Consider the following 18,361-nt stretch of genomic DNA (forward strand, 5'->3'; position numbering starts at 1 on the left):
ATCTATTAAAATCCTAACCCATATTAGTGCAGAATGTGACCTTATTTGGAAACGGGACCATTGCAGATGATTAGGATAAATGGGGTGAGCCTCTACCATAGGGTGACTCCTAGAAGGGGAAGCTCAGACCAGGCACTCATGGGGCGAGCATCAGGTGAGCATGGAGACAGCCAGTGCAAGTCGAGAACTGAGTAGGTCCGCAGAGGGAACCAGCCATATGCCAACACCTTCACTTCTGACATAATCCTCAGACTGTGAGAGTACATTTGTGTTGTTAAAGGCACTTAGTTTTTGGTACTTGTTGTGGCAGTCCAAGCAGATAGATCCAAGTCAGAAGTTTTTACTTACTTTAAAAATCTAAATCTTAGAGAATTCAACATGTGAAATTTGTTTGCTCATACCATCTTTCCTTCATGGCCTGGCTAGCCTGAAACTTGTTCCGTAGATCCTGGTCTTGAACTTTCAGCAATCCCCCTGCCTCTGCTCGTAGAGTGCAGGGCTCACCATACTGTGAGGAATGTGTGGTTTTGAAGGTTTGGATTCTTGAGGACTCGTACTTTAGTCAGTTACTAGTCAGTCCAGATGAAAGGCTGTTCGCGTCCAGGTCCACAGCGGAGTTCCTGAGTGTGTGCATTTTCCCTCCATTTGGGTGTCACCTGAGATGTGCTCTGTAGCTTCAGGCTTCTTACTTCTCCTAGTTTGAAATTTATTTATATTTTATTTTGTGTGTGTGTGTGTGTGTGTGTGTGTTGCCTGTGTGTGTCAGTATAGCACATGTGTGCCTGCCATAGAGGCCAAAAAGGGCATTGGATCCCTGGGGCTGGACTTAGAGATGCTTGTAAACTGCCCTGTGGGTGCTGGGACTCAAACTCAGGTCCTCTGGAAGAGCAGCCAGTTCTCTTAACCACTGAGCCATCTCTCCAGCCCCTTTTATTCTTACGAACACGGGAGTTCTTTATTTTATGTGAATTGATGTACCCTGAAGAAGTGGAAAGTGAAGAACTTTGAAATAGTCTCATGGTTTTAAATTTTATTTTTGAGATTATAATTTCAATATGTCTTCCTTCCCTTTCCTCCCTCTAAACCCTCTCATATACCCATCCTGGCTCTCCTTCAAATTCATGGCCTTTATTTTTTTCACTACTTGTTATTGCATGCATATATGTTTATATATATATATATATGTTTGTATATGTATTTTATATATACATACATGTACACACACATATCCTTCTAAGTCTATATAATGTTGCTTCAGGACTGACCATTTGGCACCAGACACCCTGAGGAAAACCATCTCTCCCACTCCTAGATTTCTTCAGCTGTCTATAGTTCTTTGTGTAGGCTTCCCCATCCACTTTGGCATGCCAAGTGTGTTGTCCCTGTCCAGTTTATGTCTGGACAGTCATGTTGGGGAGGCTTTATGGGTGTAGCTTATAACACTGTGAGGAGACGAAATACCACAGCAAACTGATATATGTGCCTGGGCATACGTGTGTGTGTGTGTGTGTGTGTGTGTGTGTGTGTGTGTGTATTAAAGGTTAACACTGAGTATCTTCCTCCATTGCTCTTCACTTTATTCTGCTTGAAGCAGGGTCTGACATTTGAATAGACCTTGCCTATTTAGGTAATCCAGCTAGCCAGCTTGCCCAAGGGGTCTCTGTCTTTACCTTCCCAGCACTGGGATCAGAAGTGGAGCCTCCTGCCTGACACAGACTCCTGGGGATCAGAACTGTGGTCTTCGTGCTCGCACAGCCAGTGCTTTATCCACCGAGCCACCTCCTTAGCCCACGCACGTTTAAACACATTTTAATCTGACAGTTCTCTCATCTCTGCTTTCCTTTGTATAACAACATCACTTAAGCCAGTGTTGTAGAAAGCACTAGGTCTCGTGATTCATACTTTCTTTGTTATGTTTCTGTTGTATGCCGCTGCCCGCTAACTCACAGAACCAGTGCCTCTTTCCTTTTCCTCTCCATTTCTTTGTTTTCTTTTGGACACAGTCCTGACTAGCTTGGAATTCACTCTCTAAACCAGGCTGACCTTGAACTCTCAGATCTCAGAACTCACCTACCTCTTGTCTTCCAAGTGCTAAGATTAAAGGTATTCTTCATGTTTAACTAAATTTTTGGGTCAAAAGAGATGTTTTCTTTCCTATCTCTTCATTTTTTCCTGCCCTAATATGGCTGAGCATTGAAGCTGAGGCCTGTTCACTCTGCCATTGAGTTTTGTGCCTAACTTCAGGGTTTTTGTTTGTTTGTTTGTTTTTGCTTTGGTTTGGTTTTTCAAGACAGGGTTTCTCTATAGCTTTAAAGCCTGTCTTGGAACTTGCTCTGTAGACCAGGCTGACCTCAAACTCACAGAGATCCGCCTGTCTCTGCCTCCCTGAGTGCTGAGATTTAAAGGTGTGCGCCACCACTGCCTGGCCTAACTTCACTTTCCTCCTCTTCAGCTTCATTTTGTTCTCTCTCTCTCTCTCTCTCTCTCTCTCTCTCTCTTTCTCTCTCTCTCTCTCTCACACACACACACACACACTCACACACACATACACACACACGGGGAGGGAACAGGGAGGGAGATAAATATAGAAGGAGAGAGGAAGATGAAATAACAACAAGGTTCTCTGAAAAAGTCATAAGGAATCATACCATTGTCTACTTGAAAATTATCATACATGTATGCCTTTTTATAAATATACATATATAGTTTTAGTGAAATTTTTTTCATCTAGACTGACAGTTCTCCCTCCAAGAACCAAAGACTAACAAAAACCCAAACACCAGATAGACACGAGAAGCACTCTCTGAGTTGTTGTTAGGGCTCTTCAAAAGACCCCCAAAACATTACAGACCTTGGTTGACATCCAGAGGTGGACTGTGTTGCCGAAGACATGCACTTTAGATTACAGCCTCCTGAGCTAGAACTGAGCCGAATGCCTGCTCCCTGAGGACTAGCTTTCATGGTACCAGAAGGTGCCAAGGAGGGAAGCAACCAACACCTAAAACTACCACAACAAAGCAGCATGACATGATACTCCTAAGAGTTCAGTAGTTATACTTGGTGATAACAGCTCTTTTATTGAACTTAAGACCCTCTCAACAAGAGGGAAATCGTGCCTGGTACTAAAATTTTTCTTAATAAATTGTTAAATAATAAAAATAATATATAAAACAAGCTCTGTGATGTATACATGGATGATTTCTGCCAGGGAACAAAGGAACTGGTAACAGCAATTTCCTCTAGGGAGAACACCGTGGTAGAAAATAATGATATTTGACAGGGTGTTCTTGATCTGTGAGTAAAGTGGAAAGAACAGTTACTTTCTCCAGGCAAGCTATAGTATTTTAGGCTAGATCAGGGAAGAGAGTAATAAGTGTCTAGTTATTTAAGATATAGGAGGGTTGGAGCGATGGCCCATTTGGCAAAGCGTGAGGACTGAGTTCAGGTCCCCAGCAGTCATGTGAAGAACCATGTGTAATGATGCATGCCTGTAGTCTCAGCCCTAGGGAGACAGATAGCAGCATCCCCTGAGCTCACTGTTAGCTACTGTTGCTGGGTCTCTGAGCTCCTGGCTAAGTGAGAGACCCTGTATTAAGAAAGGTACAAGCTGGGTGGTGGTGGTGGTGCCCACTTTTAGTCTCAGCACTCAGGAGGCAGAGGCAGGTGGATCTCCTTGAGTTCGAGGCCAATCTGCTCCACAAGGCAAGTTCCAGGACAGCCAGGACTGTTACATAGAAAAACCCTGTCTCAAAAAAAAAAAAAAAAAAAAGCACACAAAAAAGGGAAGGCACCTAACACAGATCTCTAACCTGTGTATACAACATGTAGACGTCCAAATATAGGAGCTATATAGATTCAGATAAAACTGTTGAGTTGTTGTAATATTTATGTTCTTGCTAGTTTCTGTCCTAATTGCCGGAACTAGGTAGGTTTGTATAGGGAGGAATATTCTGGTTTTGTTTGAGTGAGGCCTATACGGTGAGTTGCATTTGGCGTGCCTCAGTCTTGGACTTAGTGGCTGACCTTGAGTATGTTTTTAATTCTTTATTTGCTAGTGGCAGGGGTGATGATCTCTGTTCTCACCCTGTATGTTGGGCTGTATAAAATACAGCAAAATTATGTAAAAATTTGTTGAACATTGGGTTCAGCCCCTTTTGAAATGGATTCAAGTGGAGCTACTAAGACAAAAGAGAAGGTGAAGTGCTTTAGCAGGTGAATGTTTGTACTAGCTTATAGTACATGCAAACTGATTACCTCTCAAGAGAAAGAAAGGAGGGTCGTTGAATTGGTTCAGAAAATAAAATCACTTGCGACCATGCTTGCTGAGCTGAGTTCGAACCCTGAGACTTACTTGGAAGGAGCAAACCTACTCCTGCACTTGTCCTCTGGCTTACAGACATGTGGCCTTAAAGTCAAATGTTTATATTTTGCTTTGGAAGTTAAATGTTTTCTTTACTGCTTATGTATGTGTTTATGTGCTTTATAATGTAAATTCTTGAGCCCCTAGTTTCAGTTTCAAAACTACTTTTAGAGTTTGAAAAGCCAGTTACTTCTGGCGAACTTTTCTGAAACAGGAAGAAACAGTTTGAAATAAATCCAAATGTGCTTTAAGACCGTCACTTATAAATCTCATTGTTTCACATTCTCGAAGGTAAAGATACCATCTGTTTAACACCCGAGGTATATTAGCTTTCAGTAATTAAGCTTTTATGATACAAGTAATATCTGACCGTACTCTGCAATTGTGTAAACACACTTGTTTTTTTATAAGATCAACACTGTTTAGTATATAACAAAGCCATAAGTAATTCCGGCATAGTTGTCTAAGTACCTGATGTCATTTTATATAAACAGGAACCTTTCCCACTTAAAGCAGAATGTTCTTGGACTGGAGAGCTGGCTCAGAAGTTAAGAGCTCTGCTTTTCCAGAGAGGTCCCAAGTTCAATTCCCAGCACCCATATGGTGGCTCACAACCTTCTGTAATGAGGTCTGGTGCCCTCTTCTGGCCTGAAGGCATGCATGCAAACAGAACACTTTATACATAATAAATAAATTAATCTTTTTTAAAAAAGCAGAATGCTCTCATAAAGTACTTATCATATTAAGAAGGAATATTAACTTTATAGTGGAGAAACTTGATACATATCAGTTAACTAAGCAGCCAAAGTTAGTATCCCAAGGACCCCTGACATGATATATTTTAAGGTATACAACAATACTTCTTTTGAATTTTTGTCAAAAATGCAAACTGGATCGAAATAATCAAACACAAATTTTGGGTGCTCCTTTATAACAAATGACTTTTTCTCTTTCAAAAATGTTACAGTTAGACAGGTATAGTTTTATTACTGAGCACTCGGGAGGCTAAGGCAGGAGGATGATTCTGAGTTTGAGGCAAGTAGGGATACATAGTAAGATTCCATTTCAACAAATCAAAACAATGAAATAGAGTCTTTACTAAATGGAGCTGCAGTGAACTCTGAACTAATTTCTCCTTATTTATTTATTTATTTATTTTTTCTGAGACAGGGTTTCTCTGTAACAGCTCTGGCTATCCTGGAACTAACTGTTGTGGACCAGGCTGGCCTCAAACTCACAGAGATCCACCTGCCTCAGCCTCCCAAGTGTTGGGATTAAAGGCCTATGCCACCACTGCCTGGCCTCTCCTGTGTTTTTTTTTTCCTTCCTGTTTTACCCTTCCTCACTGTGAATGACAATTAGTGAGATGATTAAGGAAATTTGAATCAGATTTGTAAGTTAGTTAGTAGTATAATATTGATATTCTTTCCTGCTTTTGATAATTTGTCTATTTTTATAGAATATAATGCATTTAGGAAATAAGACTTCAGTATTTTTGATTGAAAAGGCAGTCTGGTGACTGGAGAGACCGCTCAGCAGTTAAGAGCCTTGGCTGCTCTTCCGGAGGACCTAGGTTTAATTCCCAATTCCCAGCACCCACATGGCAGCTCACAACTGACCGTAATTCCTGTTCAGTTTAAGGGTTCCAATGCTTGTGCCTCCCGGGGCACTGCTCATATGTAGTGCACAGACATACATGCAGACAGACCACCCATAAGGAAAAAGAAGAATGTCTACTACCACTGTAAAACAAACTAGAAAAAATGTCAAAAGATAACAATCATAGAAACACTTAAGTGTTAGAATATAACACTTATTATATTAGAGGAATATGAGTTAAGGTGGTATGAAAATCCTTTGAATAGTTTTGCAATTTTTGTAAGTTAGAATTATTTCAAAATAAGAAATTTAAAGGAATCCAGGCATGGTGGCTTATGTTATCCCTGTACTTGGGAGCCTGAGACTAAGGAGTGCCGTGTGTTCAAGGTGACGCTGGGCTTCATAGTGAATCCAGACTACAGTGGGCTGTGTAACATGATGAGCAGCTTAATTGACTTTTAGTACAGGGTTAAAAACCTCCTGCTGGGGGCTGGAGAGATGGCTCAGTGGTTAAGAGCATTGCCTGCTCTTCCAAAGGTCCTGAGTTCAATTCCCAGCTCAATTCCCAGCAACCACATGATGGTTCACAACCATCTGTAATGAGGTATGGTACCCTCTTCTGGCCTGCAGGCATACACACAGACAGAATATTGTATACATAATAAATAAATAAATATTAAAAAATAGTAATAGTAATAGAGTAGCTAGATGAGGTGAAAGCTTTCTGAGGTTCCATAGACAAGATCTTACGCTGTAAGCTTTGGCTGAACTAGAACTCAGTTTGTAGATCAGGTTGAGTCTCTCTCTGCCTTCCAGATGCTGGAATTAAAGGTAAATAGGCATTAGTAGGAAAAATTCATAACTTTAATACAGTCATCCTTAAAGAGGACAAGAATAGAAAATGAGAGTTAATTGTTTGCATGTGAGTCAGAGGATGTGACAATCAAGGCTTCCTGCCAAGTAACTCTGTAGAAGTTGCTGAACTGAGGTGTCTTCTGGGAGTGAAACTTTAGTAAGAGTTTAATTATACATTTCATTGTATTCCACTTCCTGGTTCATGCTTAGTCATAATTTTAAAGTCTATTTCATTATTTTTTAATTTAATGCCATTTTTAAATATACTTTTAGAATCACCAATGAAAACTTTTTTTTTTAAAGATTTATTTATTTATTATATACACAGTGTTCAGCCTCCGTGTATGCCTGCAGGCCAGAAGAGGGCACCAGATCTCATTACAGATGGTTGTGAGCCACCATGTGGTTGTTGGGATTTGAACTCAGGACCTCTGGAAGTGCAGCCAGTGTTTTTAACCTCTGAGCCATCTCTCCAGCCCCGAAAACTTTGTGATTAAGCTGAAGAACCAGGCATAGTGGGGCACACACCTGTTATTGCAGCATTTAGGAGACAGAGGCAGGGGCAGCAGGAGTTCAGGTCATCCTCTGGTAAATAGCCAGCAGGCCACTGGGATGGATGCACAAGACCCCATCTCTTAAAAAACAGAGACAAAATTAATTATTAAAGGTTAGGTGTTATAGGTTCATAGGCCTTATAAACTAAAAAGATTGTTACAATATAAGTAGTTATGTAGATGGAAGTTTCTGTCCTGCCGGTCCCACAGCTGTTCAGTACCAAATAAACACAGGCTTATATTAATTATAATGTGACCTTTTGCTCAGGCTTATTGCTAACTAGTTCTTACAACTTAATTAACTCATAATTCTTATCTATGCTTAGCCACGTGGCTTGCTACCTTTTCTCTCAGTAAGGCATCCTCATCTTGTTTCCTCTGTGTCCTGTTGGTGACTGCGTCTCTGCCTCTCCTTTTCCCAGAATTTTCCTAGTCTGGTCACCCCACCTATACTTCCTGCCTGGCTACTGGCCAATCAGCATTTTATTAAACCCATACGAGTGACAAATTACAGTGTACAAGAGCATTATCCCACAGCATAGTTGAGCCAGGTGTGGTGGCATACACTTGTAACCCCAGAGTTTAAGAGAGTGAACTTACAGTTTGATTACAAAGAGGCTAAGATAAACACACATACATACACATGCACATTCTCAAGCTACCCCCAACAAACAAACAAGACGATTTAGGGACCACATTGCTGGAGGTTATAAGATAGGGTTGCATGCAGATCAGTGTCTGCGTTCTGCCTAGCCTGCATTAAGTACTGGGTCCAGCCCCCACTTTAGAAGATGAGAACAAATAAGTCACAAATGAGTGTCACGTGTTTGAATTGTATCCACCAAAAGCAGAATTATTGTCTTTACCTCCCCTCCGTCACTTGCAGCTTGGAGATCCTGCCATATTCCCTGCTGTCATTGTGGAGCATGTTCCTGGTGCTGATATTCTCAATAGTTACGCCGGGCTAGCGTGCGTGGAAGAGCCTAATGACATGATAACTGAAAGTTCCCTGGATGTTGCTGAGGAAGAGATCATAGACGACGATGACGATGACATCACCCTCACAGGTGTGTGTTACTGTTACAGGTGGTGTTTCCAGGTTCTGGTCTTTTATCTAAGATTTAAAATGAGGGCTCACACAGATGTGCAAAAGTAAGGTAGCTTTATTCATAGCACAGCAGTAATAGAGATTATAGAGGGATACCCTATCAAGAGTGACAGTGAGGTTATTCAAGGGCCCAAGGAGAAAATTTATTAGCCTTTTTTTTGAAAAAAAAAAAAAGAACAAAAAACAATCTTTTCTCATTTTACCAATCCCAGTTCCTACTCCTTCCCCTCCTCTCGCTTCCCTCACCCCATAAAGTCTTTTTTATTAAATGGGGTTTAAAGGAAGGAGGGACTAGCTACTGAGGGGGTGTAGTTTGGGTGGCTATTTTAATTGATAGATTAGTTTATATAAGTGTATTTTCTATTATGCCTGCTCCATCCCATGACACATCTGGTTTTAATTGTTTGCACATCAATTACGCACAGTCGGAAGATGAACACAGCGAGCTCTCTGAAGGTTACAGCAGGCACAGCTGTGCTTTATTCTGTGTGCACTGGAAACCAGTTCAGGGTGGATGGGCCTTCTGTTATTATATCTGCATATGTTGGAAGCACACTTGACTACAAACAGTCTTTACACGAGTAGGGGAACTTTATGTCGTCCTCTTTTTTAAATTGTTGCTGCCTTTTAATCCACAAGCTGCTGTCAGCAGTGTTTAGACATTGAGGGCTGAAGTTTGAGGGAATTCCGTTCCCTCAGGCACTGACCCTTTCAAAGCTATGGGGAATTTAGCTAAATCTCTGTCCCACTAAAGAACTAAAGATTCAAGGATTCGGCTCCTTAGTGTGGATGAATAGCAAATAGCTCACCATCTCTCCAAAAGCCCTCAGGCGTCTCCTCATCCCTCCTTAAAAACCCTTTTCCACCTGGCTCCTCCCTATCACTTCCTGTCAGCTAGTTGCTGACTCAACTTCCTGATTTCCGGTGACTTTTATTTAATTAACCACATCTTTGCATCATTAAACAAATGTTCCAGAGCATAAACAAAAGTAACACACCTTAAAATAATATTCTACAGCACTGTTATTGTTAAGAGATATGTAGGTTCAGGGCCAAGGTTTCTGGAGTTGCTAGATGTGTTGTTTGGAGAAGGGTGTGTGTGCATAATGTGTGCAAGTAAGGAAATTAGGCTGCAAAGTACATTCTTACCATGGAGATATGCATTTGACCCCAAACCAAATGGAGGTCCGAGGGTAACTTTTATTACGTGCAGAAGCTAAAGCCTGTTGGATGAAGAAAATGACACATTCTGCCTTCTCGCCTGGTTCATACTACTTTCTTGATCTCCTTTTCTAGTTTCCTAAATATTGAAATAGGCACGAGAAAGACTTCATTCAGAGTCATTGTCACTGAGTTCATGAGAGCCAAGTGAAAGCTGCTTGTAGGCAAAGAGGGGAATGTTATTTTCTTACTAGTGCCACAGGAAACCCAGGAGTAAGCCAGGCCCTACTGTGTGATGGAGCCCTGGGATTTACAGAGGACTCCTGTCCAGGGTTAGAGGTGGTCTAGCACTGGAGACTGGAAGAACAGACTGTGTAAGAGTGGGGTGTACTGTACTTTCATCAGTATGCTTTAGCTTTGTATTATTTATTTATTTATTGTTTTTTGTTTTTGTTTTCCTTCCACCTGCCTCTGCCTCCAGAGTGCTGGGATTAAAGGTGTGTGTCACCACCACCCAGCTTTGTTTTTGTTTTTGAAGACAGGCTTTCTCTGCTTTGCCCTGGCTGTCCTGGAACTGCCAAGTAAACCAGGCTGACCTTGAACTCAGAAATCTGCCTGCCTCTGCCTCCAGAATGCTGGAATTAAAGGTGTGTGCCACCACCTTCTGGCATTTTACCCATGTATTTGGGAGGGGGTTTTATATCATTTTTTAGATTTATTTTTAATGAGCATTTTGCCTCTCTATATATGTGTGCTATAAGCATGCATGGTGCCTGTAGAAACCAGAGAGGGTGTGTGAATCCCTTGGAACTGAAATTAACCAGTTGTGAGCCGTGATCTGTGAGCTGTTTTCCTCTTCCCAGAATTCTGTTCTCATTGTCCCACCTCTACTTCCTGTCTGGTTGTTCCACCTATACTTCCTGCCTGGCTACTGGCCAATCAGCATTTATTTAAAACATAATTGACAGAATACAGAATTGTCCCACACCATTTTACAGTGTATTTTGATGTAACTTCAAACCTTAGAGTTGGGTTCTGCTCATTGTTAATTAGAAACCAATGTCTTCCAAAAGGATACTTGTTCCTGGGTTTAGTCATCAATAAAGAACATTGATCTCCAAAGAAGTTGAAACTCGGAATCAAGCCGAGGATCTTTAGGAAAGGAATTTTTTTGTTGAGTGTATTATTCCTTTGCATTTAGGCTTGAAGAGAGCAAATGACAGATACAGACAGGTTCCTTCCTAGAAAATGGGAAAGTATCGGGCTGGTACCAGAAAGCAAGCCGTATCTTAAAAGCCAGATTATTTGTAGCATATTTCTTCCTCCTCCCTTTCTTTTCTCACCACTCAAGTCCTTAGATCTTCTGTGCTTATCTAAGCAATGTGATGAGAAAGGGAAGAAGTTCTAGTTGCTTCATTCCAGAGTGGGGAAGGTAGTATTAAGCCTTTGAGAAGCTGGGGGGTGGGGGAAGGCGGAGAATGACGAGGGACAGAACAGCACTGCCTGTTTGCCATGGCTACCATAACATAGCATCACTTCACTAGCTGGCAGAAAGAAGCATTTTCATTTGTTTTTTACATTTTTCAAATATTTCTTTTCTTTTTTTTCTCTAAGCAAGCTTTATTATCACAATATAATCAAAATATCACACGTTTCCCCCTTTTGTCCAATTAAAAAGTGAAGGTTTTACTAACATAGTAAAGCTATATACACTACATACAATAACTATATGTAATATATACAGGGAAGAATTATATTAACAATGTCCAATCCATTTGCATTTGGTAAATTTGGAGAAAATATTTTATTATCTATCCTATCTTATTAATCCCAAGGTATTGTACCTAAATTACTTTTTTTTCCAATTTAATCTGGTTTTCTATTTCTTTTCTTTTTTTTATTGAGCTCTACATTTTTCTCTGCTCCCCCCCTTTCTCTCTCCTCCCCGCAGAAGCATTTACTTGGAGGTCAAGGTACTGGCTGGCTTGGTTTCTTTCTCCCGTGCTTTCTGATGCTGTCTTCTCCCTGATCACTGTACACGTCCAGATGTCCTAGTCTACTGTGATGACCTTATTCTAACTGGCCTCCTTAAAGACAGTCTGCACGTCTTCTGGGGTGTCTTCTTTGCTTGTTTTTGTTGTGGTGATGGTTGTTCTGGTGCTGGGATGGAATCCAGAGTCGTGTGTCTGGTGCGGCAAGTGCTCTACTGTTGTGTTCCAGCACCAGCTAAAAGGAATTTTGAGGGACGCAAATGGTATTATGTAATTATTTCATGCTAATGTTTTAATGCATGATGTTATCATTATGTTAGGCTCCTTATTTTGGAAATATATGCTAAAATACTTAGAGATAAAATATGGAGTTGCAGGTCCAGATTTGTAGTCCTAAGACTTGGGAGGCATAGACAGAAGGATCAGTTATGCTAGGCCAGCCTCAGCTACATAGTGTGTTTGAGGACAGGGTGGATTATAATAAGGTTCTGTATTTAAAAAAAAAATAGTGCTGGTAAAAAATGCTCAGTTAGTAAAGGCACTTCCTGCTTAATGCCCCATGACCCGAGTTTGATCCCAGGGACCTACATGGTATTCAGCTTCTCCATTGACCTCCACATGTATGCTGTAGTATGAGCATACATTCATACAAACACAAAGACATAAGAAATTACAAAAACAACAAAGCAACAACCAAACACATGAATAAAAATGCAGTATTGAATCTCTCACAGTAATCCTTTGTAGGAAGTGAGGTCTTGGGGGTGGTGGGAGGGTGAGGGTGAAAGATTGTGTTTGAAGCTGTGAATGAGCACAGAATGCTTTATTATATTATGTCTCATAATTTTGGTTTGTTCAAAATTTCTAACATATAAAGATTAATCAATCACTTTATGGTGGTGAATGCCTGTGACCCCACACAAGAGGGAGGAGCAGGAGGGTCATTGTGAGTCTGGGGCCAGCCAGGGTAGACACGGTCACTAAAACACAAAGAAGTGCTGGTGAAAGCATAATGACCCGTGTCCAATTCCCAGAACCCACGGACAAGTGGAAGGAAAGAAAGAACTCCACAAACTTGTTCGCTGATCTCCATGCACACTTTGTAGCATGGGTCACACACATCACACATACACATGCAGATACAAGATGACGATAATTTTGAAACTACCCTTAAAAAATAAATGGCAACTGGCTGGTATGACACCCGGGTTCCCAGCACTTGGGAGGGCGAGGCAGGGATATTTTTGCAAGTGTGAAGCTAGCCTGAGCTGTAGTGCATGTCTTAGTCTGCTTCTGCAAGTGTGAGGCTAGCCCGAGCTATAGTGCATGTCTTAGTCTGCTTCTGCAAGTGTGAGGCTAGCCCGAGCTATAGTGCATGTCTTAGTCTGCTTCTGCAAGTGTGAGGCTAGCCTGAGCTATAGTGCATGTCTTAGTCTGCTTCTTTGCCACTGTGATAAACCCCATGCCCCCAAACAGCGTGGGGAGGATAGGGTTTATTTGGTTTACACTTCCACATCACAGTCCATCATTCAGGGGAGTGAGGGTAGGAACTCAAGGTAGAACCTGGAGGCAGGAGCTGAAGCAGAGGCCACGAAGGAATGCTGCTTACTAGCTTATTCTTGTGGTGTGCTCAGCCTACGTTTTATTCTTGAAGGTTTATTCTTTTTTGTTTTGTTTTTGTTTGTTTGTTTTTTATTTTTAGAGACAGGGTTTCTCTGTAGCTTTGGAGCCTGTCCTGGAACTAGCTCTTGTAGACCAGGATGGCCTTGAATTCACAGATCCACCTGCTTCTACCTCCCGAGTGCTGGGATTAAAGGCTCGCTCCACCACTGCCTGGCTCAAAGGTTTATTCTTTATTTTATGTGCATGTGTATTTTTCTCCATATAATGAAAGAGTTACACCACATGCCTTCAGGTGCCTGAAGAGGCCAGAAGAGGGTGTTGGATCCCCCCAGAGCTTAAGTTAAAATTGGCTATGAGCTACCATGCAGATACTGGGAACCAAACCCAGTCCTCTTTAAGAGCAGCAAATGCCCTTAGCCACTAAGTCATCTCTTCATGCCCCCACCTCTAGCTACTTTTTTATACTGCCCAGGACTGCTTACCTAATCAAGGGTGGTACCACTCACAGTGGGCTGGGCACCCCTACATCAATCCTTAATCAAGAAAATACCCTACAGAGTTGTCTGCAGGCCAGTGTGATGGGAACATTTTTTCAATTGAGGTTTCTCCTCTTCCCAGATGACTCAAGCTTTTATCAAGTTGACAAAACAAAACCCTAAGCCAGCATAGGTGAGACTTTATCCACACCCACTGAGACTCAGTATTATGGCATGTTCTGTACCTTACAGTTTCTGTGCATACATGCTCAATGTTAAGTGGTCTGTCCTGGTTCAGGAGACGAGCTCTGTGACTAATTTCAGAGTAGCACATACACTGGAGTTAATGCTGTTTTTGCTTTGTTGTAGTCGAGGCTTCTTGTCATAATGGAGATGAAACAATTGAGACCATTGAGGCTGCTGAGGCACTCCTCAATATGGATTCTCCTGGCCCTATACTGGATGAAAAACGGATAAGTGAGTGCTAATGATCGCTTGTGTCTGAGTACATTCATTGCAAAGCTAATCTTGCATCTCCATTAGATAGTGAACATCAGGAGAACAAAGGAGGCTTTTTCTCTTTTGTAGCTCCCAAGCACATTGCTATGTGGGTACCTTTTGTTAAAATGTTCTGTTTAACTGATTTAAGATTTGATGAACATTTTATAATAAAAGTAATTTGTGAAATTTGCTTTATGAAATAGATTATGCAAAATCTTGTCTTTTTCCCAAAATGATATTTTTATTAATTATTTAGGAATTTCATACAGTATACCCTGACCACACTTGCAAAATTTTGTGTCTTAACCTTTTTGCTTTTAATTTTTAAAAACTTTATGTGCATCAGTGTTTTGCATGCAAATAAACGTTTGCACAGCATGTATATAGTGCCAAGAGAGGACAGAAGAGGGTGTTGAATCTCCTGGAACTATAGCTATAGAGAGTTGTGAGTCATGATGTAGGTGCTAGTAACTAAACCAAGAGTTCTTAACTTCTGAGCCATCTTTCCAGCCTCCCATTGTTTCTGAACCCAGACTGGTATACTATAGTTATTTCTGTAGATAATTAAATTGCATAGGCAAAAAACCTGTTAAGTTTTTCCTAACCGTTTGTTGCACAACATTCATTGCAGATTATTAACCTATTTTTAAGTCTATTTCTCCTTTACCCTTTCTGACAAGGGGGAACTGAAACTTAAAGCATAGTACTAAAGTCACTTCAAGGTATTTATTGAATGTTTGTGATGTGCACAGCAGTATGCTAGGCATAAAAAGAAAAGCAATTACTCCTCTCTTCAATCTTACACTTAATTTTGAATTCATTCATGTGTGTGTAAATAACTCTAAAAGCTAAATCCAAAGAAGTGGTAGCATAGTGCTCTGGAGGCAGCGGGCACTCTGGCTTTTGGGGAAGAACCAGATGACAATACACTTCTTTAGACAGAGGAGAAAGAAACGGGCATTCAAGCTAGAAAGCAGAAATTCAACCACAAGCACTAACTTTCTAAAAAAAATTTTTCAAGACAAAGATGTTTTTGTATGTGTGACTACAGTGTTAAGCTTCATGGGGAATGGGGAATGAGATTGGTCTGGATTGTGAAAACTTTGAGAGGCATGCTATGGAGTTTGTATTGTTTGTTTTGTTTTCCCTCAGTCAATTATAGGGAGATACCGTTTACCATGAGTTTTCCTTTTTATTTTCAGAGAAATAAGGCTTCTGTCTAGAGGTCTAATGCAGCGAGATAGGAACTGAGTTTGAGGGGTAGACATGGGGTGGGGGAGATAGACTAGTGCTGGAAGTGCAGCGTGGACTGCTTCAGGATTCTTCATTTAGGGCAAAGGAAATAAAAAGCAGAGAGTTTAAAAAACAAGAAATGATTTTGTTTATAATACACACCTGATTATAATTAATTTCATTTCCATTAGATAACAATATATTTAGTTCCTCTGAAGATGATATTATTGCTCCAGTCACCCATGTGTCCGTCACATTAGATGGAATTCCTGAAGTGATGGAGACTCAGCAAGTGCCAGAGACAAGTGCAGATTCCCCAGGAGCCTCATCACCAGAACAACCTAAAAGAAAGAAAGGTGAGTTTCTAACTTGCTTAGGTAATCCAGTTAGTATTGATGGAGAATCCAAATACACTTTTTTAAAAAATTAATTAATTTATTTTGTGTACAGCATTCCTTCCATGTGTGCCCCGCAAGCCAGAAGGGGGCGCCAGGTCTCATTATAGATGGCTGTGAGCCACCATGTGGTTGCTGGGAACTGAACTCAGGACCTCTAGAAGAGCAGTCAGTGTGCTCTTAACCACTGAGCCATCTCTCCAGTCCCCCAAATATACTTTTTATTAGAGGGTGTTTCTATGCCAGCTAAAATATATGAGAAAAATCAGAACACAAAACAAATTGAGGTATTTCTTCATATTAGTTACTAAAAAATCTTAGGTACTTAAAAAATAGTTGATCTGTCTCACCGGAAGGAGATTTTCCAACTCTTTGTACTTTGTTGCATTTATTTATGTATGCTTGTGTGTGCGCGTGTGTGTGCGTGTGCATGTGAATGCCAGTGCCTGCACAGAAGCCAGAGGTGTGAGTCTCCTGGAGCTGGTTGTGAGCTATCATTGGGTGCTGGAAGCAGAACCCCAGTCCTCTGTAAGCAGCACGTGCTCTCAACAGCTGAGCCCTCTCTCCAGCCATCTGTCTTGAGAAATGCTCTCATGTATCCAGGACTGACTTTGAACTCCCTACGTAGCCAAGAATGACCCAGATCCTCCTTCCAAATGCAGGGATCACAGTTGTGTATCACTCCCCATTCCCTAGGGTGGTGGTTCTCAACCTTCCTAATGGGCAACCCTTTAATACAGTCCCTTTTGTTGTGGTGACTCCCATCCATAAAATTATTTCACTGCTACGTCATAACTGTCATTTTGCTACTGTTATGAATTGTAATATAGACATCTAGTGTGCAGGGTATCTGATATGCACCCCTGTGAAAGGATCTCAACCCACAGCTTGAGAATCACTGCCCTAGGGCACAGTTTTAAAACCTCCATTCTACCAAAGATTCCATTACGGGGTGCCAATGGAAAACACTACAAAAAGTTGGAGTTCTGCAGGCAGCTGAAGACAAAAATGTTGGAATATGTTAAAGGAGAATCTTTAACTTTTCACAAACTGAGAGTGTCTTAGTTTTAACTGTCAGTGTGACACAAACTAAAGTCATCTGAGGGGAAAGCCTGGACTCAAGAACGTCCTAGATCAGATTTGTCTTTGGCATGTCTGTGGATCTTGATTGCAGCCAACTTTGGGCAATACCATCCCTACAAAAGGTGGGCTTGGCTGCTTAAGAGAGCTAAGTACACATGAGCCTAAGCCAGTAAACAGTTTCTCTACTGCTGCTGCTTCAGTTCCTGCCCTGAGTTTTTTCCAAAGTCCTGTTTTGCTTTGTTTTTTTAAAGATCCCCCCACAAAGAGGCATACATGATCACTCTGGCCTAGAACTCACAGAGAGCCACCTGCCTTTCCCTCTATTTTCCAAGTGCTGGGATTAAAGTGTGTGCTACCACACGCAGCTATAGCTAATTTTTTAGGATCAAATTTTGTTGGTGTTAAGAATAGTCTTCAAAATTTTAAGAGAAAGCACTAGTGTTGTGATCTCAGAGAAAAATACAGTATTTGAAATTTAACCTCATTTTCTTCTTTGTCAGGCTAGCCAAAGGGTAATTTCTGGTTTCTTTCCCATCTCTAACCTTATCCCTGGTGTGCTGGGGATCAGACTTGGGGGCTTGTGCATGTCAGACAAGGACTCTGTTGTTGAGAGCTCTGTCTCTAGTCCTGAAGTATGATTTCATATGTAATTATATACTTATATCATTTCAAGGATAAGTAATTATTTGTGATCTAACTTAATGTTCATTTTCAAACTGAAGTTATTTTTCTTTTAGATAGCATTTGAGAGACCAATTTGTATGACCCATGTATAAAAGTTTGGAACTTGAAATTTTCAGTAAACAACAAGAGAGTGAAACTACCCATTTTCATTCAGTTTTGAGGGAAATATTTATACCGAGCTTTTCTGATTTCAGGAAGAAAAACAAAACCACCACGACCAGATTCCCCAGCCACTACACCAAATATATCTGTAAAAAAGAAAAATAAAGACGGGAAGGGTAAGTGCTCAGATTTCTTTATCATACAGGTCCAGGGTCTCCCTTTTCCCTCTCTTCTTCCCTGTCACTCCCTTCCTGCCCGTGTGTGTGTGTGTGTGTGTGTGTGTGTGTGTGTGTGTGTGTGTGTGAGAGAGAGAGAGAGAGGGGGGGGTGTACCAAATGTGACTACATTGGATATGTTAAATAATCCATTTAGCCTTCAGCAAAGTTTTGCAGCCATTCAGCTAGTCTAGAGTTTCAGTTTGCAGATCCTTACTTTGGTGTGTTGGAGTTCTAGTATTTTTACAACTCTTGCTCACATTTGAAAAATGCTATCATGATTGATCTGCTGATTCTTATATAAAGAGAACTATTGAAAGCCTTTTTAAATTGTAATATTTTTTGATGCTTTCACTATGTGATTGTTTTTAAAGAGCAGACAGAAAAGACATCAGTGTTTCCCTTTATGTCATCATGAAAC

At 40.9% G+C, this 18,361-nt stretch overlaps 1 protein-coding gene across 3 annotated transcripts in view; it reads left to right on the forward strand.

The window, feature by feature from the left end:
* Positions 1-18,361, forward strand: part of Elf1 (E74 like ETS transcription factor 1) — a 90,592-nt gene that overhangs the window by 61,579 nt on the left and 10,652 nt on the right. For 2 of the 3 annotated variants that reach the window (XM_041670595.1, XM_041670603.1), the window contains exons 3-6: positions 8,255-8,435; positions 14,097-14,204; positions 15,653-15,817; positions 17,818-17,901. In XM_041670595.1, coding sequence (XP_041526529.1) covers positions 8,255-8,435; positions 14,097-14,204; positions 15,653-15,817; positions 17,818-17,901 — 538 coding nt within the window. The remainder of the gene's footprint in view (positions 1-8,254; positions 8,436-14,096; positions 14,205-15,652; positions 15,818-17,817; positions 17,902-18,361) is intronic. The other variant, XM_041670612.1, reaches the window with a different exon arrangement.

The sequence above is a fragment of the Microtus oregoni genome, unplaced genomic scaffold (assembly GCF_018167655.1).
Source record: "Microtus oregoni isolate MIOR12 unplaced genomic scaffold, Mior012 000001F_ref0000356, whole genome shotgun sequence".
NCBI lineage: Eukaryota > Metazoa > Chordata > Mammalia > Rodentia > Cricetidae > Microtus > Microtus oregoni.